Source organism: Oncorhynchus mykiss, chromosome 23, assembly GCF_057628025.1.
Source record: "Oncorhynchus mykiss isolate SJ-2025 chromosome 23, ASM5762802v1, whole genome shotgun sequence".
Classification (NCBI taxonomy): Eukaryota; Metazoa; Chordata; class Actinopteri; order Salmoniformes; family Salmonidae; genus Oncorhynchus; species Oncorhynchus mykiss.
The window spans coordinates 26,502,172-26,509,672 of record NC_143044.1 but is presented as its reverse complement, the minus strand read 5'-3'; the positions used below and the strand labels follow the sequence as shown (position 1 = coordinate 26,509,672).

The 7,501-nt window shown below is 41.1% G+C and overlaps 1 protein-coding gene across 1 annotated transcript in view; it reads right to left on the bottom strand.

Moving 5' to 3' along the window:
• Positions 1 to 3,850: 3,850 nt before the first annotated feature.
• Positions 3,851 to 7,501, bottom strand: part of crtac1b (cartilage acidic protein 1b) — a 55,084-nt gene continuing 51,433 nt past the window's right edge. Inside the window, exons 13-15 of the mRNA XM_036960507.2 lie at positions 5,973 to 6,015; positions 5,648 to 5,791; positions 3,851 to 5,311 (exon numbers count right to left, since the gene is read on the bottom strand). Of these exons, the coding sequence (XP_036816402.1) occupies positions 5,184 to 5,311; positions 5,648 to 5,791; positions 5,973 to 6,015 (315 nt within the window). The 3' untranslated portion in view covers positions 3,851 to 5,183. The remainder of the gene's footprint in view (positions 5,312 to 5,647; positions 5,792 to 5,972; positions 6,016 to 7,501) is intronic.

The window sequence follows — 7,501 nt, the reverse complement described above, 5'->3', positions numbered from 1 at the left end:
ACCCATGTGTTGGTACGTGTGAAAAGGTTAAATCTCCATCTTGTGTAACACGTGTTGGTCCGCTAGGGACCTGTTACCATTTTATAAGTTCTAACCAATAACCTAGACTGTTTGTGTATGTGTATCTTATATTATCATTTATCTTGATAGTAAATAAATAATCAACTCAATTGGTGTGGTCGGAATTATTTAGTGAGACCCGGGTTTGGCAAATTTACGAATTATGCAATGTTAAGAATGAGACTGGTCAGGAAATGTATTAATTAGTGACTGCCATGAAATCGATATTCTGATATTCTTTGAGTTAATTTGGGAAACGGTAACTCATTAAACAAACTTTCCCCATGGTGCCCCAGGTTACTGAGCTATTCGATGAATAGCAGTCGTCACATTAATGATACCAACGTCCGCCGTAGGCAGACCTGGCTCTCAAAAGAAGACAGGCTATGTGCACACTGCCCACAAAATGAGGTGGAAACTGAGCTGCACTTCCTAACCTACCAAATGTATGACCATATTAGAAACACATATTTCACTCAGAATACACAGCTCCACAAATAATTCGAAAACAAACCCAATTTTGATAAACTCCCGTATCTACTGGGTGAAATACGACAGTGTGCCATCACAGCAGCAATATTTGTGAGCTGTTGCCACAAGAAAAGGGCAACCAGTGAAAAACAAACACCATTGTAAATACAACACATATTTATGTTTATTTATTTTCCATTTTGTACTTCAACTATTTGCACATCGTTACAACACTGTATATAGACACAATATGACATTTGAAATGTCTTTATTCTTTTGGAACTTCTGTGAGTGTAAGGTTTACTGTTCATTTTTATTGTTTATTTCACTTTTGTTTATTATTTACTTCACTTGCTTTGGCAATGTTAACATATGTTTCCCATGCCAATAAAGCCCTTGAATTGAATTGAGAGAGAGAGAGAGAGGGAGAGGGAGAGAGGAGGAGGAGGGAGAGATAGAGTGGCACCTGGATAAACAGGGGAGTCAATAGCGTGAGCCCTGTGTTCCAGTTCATTTGGCCCAAGCGGAGAGGAGGGTAAACCCGCTTGCTCTCTTACCCGTCTCTCTCCTCTTTCATTCCTCCCCTTCTCTTCCCCAAAGCTCTTCAAAAGTCTAGCGCAGCCTTAGGAATCTAATGTTGCATTCAAACATAACAAGCACACCATCCAGGCAGATCGCTCAAGAGTGACTTCAAAATTTGACGTCTTTCAATGTCTTGAGGACGTTGGAAAATCCCTTCAAAACCAGCCATTGGGGCAACAGTGAGCAGTATTACCATCAAGTTTGCTCAAGTATTGTGGACGGGGGACATGGATGGGCGTAATCCAATGACCCTGGATCAGGTTGTGTGCTCGATCCCAGTTTATTTTATTTTTGTTTTAATGCTATCCCGAACCTTAACACTTATCTTAACCATTCGGAATGAGTGCCTAAACGTTATGTTTTAACCCCATCCGAAACGCTCATGCACACATGCACAAGTGACTGCAAACACACTGACAAATGCAAACACACACACACACAATGGTGTATTTAAGAAAAAAATACTTCAATGTACTATATGTCGTTTTTGGGGGGGTTTATGTACTTTACTTTACTATTTATATTTTTGACAACTTTTACTTCATTACATTCCTAAGGAAAATAATGTACTTTTTACTCCTAAAGTACTTGTTATATTTTAAATTCTTAGCAGGACAGAAAATGGTCCATCAACACACTTATCAAGAGAACATCCCTGGTCATCCCTAATGCCTCTGATCTGGCGGACTCACGAAACACAAATGCTTTGTTTGTAAATGATGGTTGGAGAGTGCCCATGGCTATCCGTAAGTTTAAAAAAAAAACAAGATAACACACAAACACACACACACACACACACACACACACACAGTCAGTAGAAACACAGCTGTTGGTTCAGTTGAACAGAGGGACATGGACATGACATCACCAAATGCTCAGTCTACAGGACACAGTGAGATAGAGGTACTGTTCCCCTTTATAGGTCAGCATTTCCCATCCATCTCTTCATGTTACTGTGAGGCTGAACCAAGGTTGACCAGAAGCTAAAGGTAAAGGTGAAAGTACTCCAAAGGAATGTAGATTGTGATGTGACACTTACTCTCCCTAGCGCTGTCTGCAGGTTAGCATATGCCATCTTTCTCTCCAGGTCCCCCCATACTGAGGCTGAATGAAGCTTGACCAAAAGGTAAAGGCAAAACAGAAGTACAAATGGTAGAGGTAGTGTCCAAAGGGCCACTGCTTCTAGTCTAGGAAGTCCCCCCTAGCAGCCACGAGGACAGATGACTTCACCTAGAATGAACCTTATTAAGGGAATTTGTAACCCCTAAACTGTGTTGACAATGGCAAGTTTCCATTCTATCACATCATCTCTGTTTCTTGAGCAGGTATGTGTGAATCACCCTATTTTTTCCACTGAGCTGTTTATTGGTTCATGCACCAACCAAAGATCCTGTTTACAGTTTGCAGTTGGTTGAGTCAGATAGTACCTTCTTGCATCATAGACCAGGAATGGGACACTCAGGTCCCGTAGCTTCCTATTTTTTTCCTCTCCCTGGCACTTCATTGGTACATTAATGTCACTGATTGGTCAGGGAGGCCATACACCTGGTTTTCCAGATAAGTGCCCATCCCTGATCTAGCCGAAAAGGTGATTGAATGTTTTATGCTGGTCATTGTCTAATTGTGTATGCTGCTGCTTTGGCTAAGTTTCTTCAGTAAAAGATAAAAGAACTTCACCTGAGATGATCCTGAAAGCAAACAATCCTCTCATTCCATAGATTATGATCTGTTCATACCAACATTCCATAGAACACAGAACATGGGAATTGTGACAGTATCATTATGGCTCCAGCAGATATCCAGTGAGATTCCGGTCTTGAACATTTTTTAATATCCCTCCCTTTGTTTATTGAAATTCCAGACCTCTGTCTTATCCCATTACCTTGTCTCACTAAGAAGAAATATACAATACCTGTTTAGGCTATTGTTGGTGTGTTTTATCAACACACTTATCAAGAGAACATCCCTGGTTATCTCTACAGCCTCTGATCTTACGGACTCACTAAACACAAATGCTTCATTTGTAAATGATGTCTTAGTGTTGGAGTGTGCCACTGGCTATCCATAAATCTAAAAAATATGAAATTGTACCACCTGGTTTGCTTAATATAAGGAATTTGAAACAAATCGTACTTTTACTTTTGATACTTAAGTATATTTTTGAAATTACATGTACTTTTGATGCTTAAGTATATTTAAAACCAAATACTGTTTATTATCTACCCATAGTCACTTTACCCCTACCTACATGTACCAATTACCTCGACTAACCTGTATCCCCGCACATTGACTCGGTACCGGTTATTGTTATGTCATCTTATTGTGTTACTTTTTATTTTACTTTCGTTTATTTAGCAAATATTTACTCTATTATTGAACGCCATTGCTGGTAAGTAATCATTTCACGGTAAGGTCTATCTATACCTGTTGTATTCGGCGCATGTGACAAATACAATTTGTCTTGATTTGAACCCGCAATCAGACTGAATCCCGACCTTAGTCACACAATGTGACTGTTTCCTTTTTGTACTCTCATGGCTATACATTAAAATGCTAACATTGGGAACAGAGTGTCAGAACCTAACTTGAGTTTCATCAGTACTAAATATACATATCTCTGATTGACATCTGTGATTCATATTGAAAGTGTGAGTTACAGTACATGCAGGAATCTCAGGTTAGGATTCATCCTATAATGAGATGGATTTTACTTTTTAAATCACATTGCACATGGCTCTTTTATATAATAATGACACTTTTATTTGACATTGGAGACACGATAAGGAATGCAATTAACTTGAAAACAGGTTGAACATCATCATTTATACACCATCATCATAATTTATTTACAGTAAGGAGGCAATGCAACATTTGGTGGAAAGCCTGGTTTGAGGTACCGGGAGCATCATTTTACATCAGTGTTCTTCAGTGCTTGTCCTGGGGATCTATATGTTGTGCAGGATTTTGTTCCAGCACAACGTTAACATTCCAGATTCATCTGATCAACTGAGTTTGAATCAGGTACAGTATGTATGTGCTTGGACGGAGGAAAAGTCTTGCGGAACCCTAGAAGCAGGATTGAAGAACACTGTTTGGCATTGAAGGCTTGGTTATGACTGTGTGATATGTGTTTAGATATGTATTCGTTATGCAATATGTTTTCATGAAAAGCATCTATCAAGAATCATCCAATGCTAATGTCAAAAATATGATGAAGATCATGTCCTTTGTGTATCAAATAAAGCAGACATTACCTTTCTTCCATCATGGGAAACCCAAAGCAGGGTCCTCTGTAGCTCAGTCGGTAAAGCATGGCGCTTGTAACGCCAGGGTAGTGGGTTTGATTCCTGGGACCACCCATATGTAAAATGTATGCATGCATGACTAAGTCGCTTTGAATAAAAGTGTCTCCTAAATGGCATATATTATGTTCAGTAGGCACGAAATAAACGTTTTGGAACCGAGTGAAATGCAGAGGTATTAAAATATGGAAACGTTATTCTATGGTGTGTCCTTTTGAACACTACCCAGATATGTACCGGTGCATTCTAGAGGGAATAGTGTGCGATATATAGACGCAGACACACTGAAGTCCAAGGCTAGTCCAGCTGATGAGGTGGTGTGAAGGACTCTGCAGTTCGTTGTTAACTCCTTAACTCACAGCAGCATGCTCCCAGTGTGTGTGCGTGTAATTATACAGTTCAGAGGGGGCTGGGAGCTAAGTGTTGACAAACAGAAGTCCATGAAAAGTCCATGAACAAGTGAAGAAAGGAGGAAGAGAAGTCCATGAGTTGTTATGTATGAGAGGAGTGAAGAGAATAAGAAATGTTCATGGAGAGCTCGTTTTGAGAGTGAAGAGAGGGAGTGAGTTCTATGATCCGTTTGTTTCAGGACGAGTGAAAAGATGGTAGATGCTTCCATGAGCAGTTAATTTTCCAGAGGAATGAAGATGGAGAAGAGACTTTCATGTTCAGTTTGTTTTCGAGAGTCACTGTACACTCCCCCAGAGAGAGGGAGGAGAGCGAAGGAGGGAAGGTTCCAGAGTGAAGTGGAGAGGAAGTGTGTAGCAGCTACAGTAGTCCGGTTTGCAGATGGGAGGAGAGGAGAGGCAGCAGAGAGAGAGAAAGAAGCCAGAGAGAGAAGCCGGCCCATCTTCGGACCCCCGAGGAGCGTGTCCCCCCAAAGTAAGCTACCTGAGCTGCAGAGAGGCACAATGAAGACAGAAAGATTAATAACAGCCATAGATTAACTCACAGTGCAAAGCCAGTGCAAACAGTAAGTCATGCAGGTACAGGGATGCAGAGAGGAGAAAAGTAGTTTGGAAAATGTTACAATCACTCGTTGGAAGGACTGTAGCCTCAAAAAACCTATTTCGCTTGGGCAGCTATATCTATTGTATATCGTAGCACATTCTAGCCTGGTCCCAGGTCTGTTAGTGCTGTGTAGCCACTTTTTATGGTCAAACATGGCATGGCATTTACAAGAGATGGCAAGACAGCACAAACATATCTAGGACCAGGGTAAGCCCACTCACCCACGCAGGCCGATCCATCATCGTTGGGTTCAAAGCCCTGGTTGCACCTCTTATTGGCACGACACTTGTGGCTGCCATAGGTGTTAGTGCATACAGGACGGTCAGTGGGACACACAGAGGGGAACTGGGTGCACTCATCCTTATCTGGAGGGAGGGGGGAGGGAAAGAATGGGACGTGTAAAGGGGGAAGGGAGGAGAGTGGGAGGAGAGGGAGAGAGAAGGAAGGTAGCGGGAGAAGACGTTTATTGCAGGGAAAGAGATGCAGGATAGCACATTGGCAAACAGGACAGGGATTGTTAAAGACATATAGTGGAGCTCAACCTACCTGTGCACCGGCCATTCTCATTCATAGCAAACCCTTGGCCACACTGTAAGAAAGGGATACACCTTCAATACTGTCTCGTTGAAAGCAAGAAACTGTATCATCTTATAACACAAGATCTTATGATAAGTACAGAATACAGTCACTGGATAATAATTATTAACAACCAGAGAGAGAGAGAGAGAGAGAGATAGAGAGAGAGGGAGAGAGAGAGAGAGAGAGATAGAGAGAGAGAGAGAGAGAGAGAGAGAGAGAGCAACTAAATTATGTGCGGGGTCAAACTTAGCCACTTGCTTTGAAGTCCCATTGTGTGGTTTGAGATCACCCCAATACACAACAGTGGACACAAATTTGACCCCAATAACTACCGGGGGATATACGTCAACAGCAACATTGGAAATATCCTCTGCATTATCATTAACAGCAGACTCGTACATTTCCTCAGCGAAAACAATCTACTGAGCAAATGTCACATTGGCTTTGGGGTCACTTAGTTTGGGGTCACTTAGAAATGTTCTTGTTTTCAAAAGAAAGCAATTTTTTTGTCCATTAAAATAACATAAAATTGATCAGAAATACAGTGTAGACACTGTTAATGTTGTAAATGACTATTGTAGTTGGAAACAGCAGATGTTTTATGGAATATCTACATAGGCATACAGAGGCCCATTATCAGCAACAATCACTCCTGTGTTCCCATGGCACGTTGTGTTAGCTAATCCAAGTTTATCATTTGAAAAAACCCAATTATTAATTAGAAAACCTTTTTGCAATTATGTTGGCAGAGCTTAAAACTGTTGTCCTGATTAAAGAAGCAATAAAACTGGCCTTCTTTAAACTAGTTGAGTATCTGGAGCATCAGCATTTGTGTCATGGCAGATTTCCTCCTCTTCGTCTGAAAAGGAGTAAGGATCGGACAAAGATGCGGCGTGGTAAGTGTTCGTCATTTTAATGGAAAAACTGAACACTACAAAACAACAAATTGCAAGAAACTGATGATCTCGTACAACACTGTGTGCTACTCCCTTCACAGAATAGCGCAAACTGGCTCTGTTCAGAATAGAAAGAGTGGGAGGCCCCGGTGCACAACTGAGCATGAGGCCAATACATTAGAGTGTCTAGCTTGAGAAACAGACGCCTCACAAGTCCTCAACTGGCAGCTTCATTAAATAGTATCCGCAAAACACCAGCCTCAACATCAACAGTGAAGAGGCGACTCCGCAATGCGGACCTTCTAGACAGAGTCCCTCTGTCCAGTGTCTGTGTTCTTTTGCCCATCTTAATCTTTTATTTTTATTGGCCAGTCTGAGATATGTATTTTTCTTTGCAACACTGCCTAGAAGGCCAGCATCCTGGAATCGACTCTTCACTCTTGACTTTGAGACTGCTGTTTTGCGTGTACTATATGATGTGGAAACTGAGCTGTACTTCCTAACCTCCTGTCAAATGTATGACCATATTATAGATACATATTTCCCTCAGATTACACAGATCCACAAAGATGTTGAAAACAAATCCAATTTTGATTAACT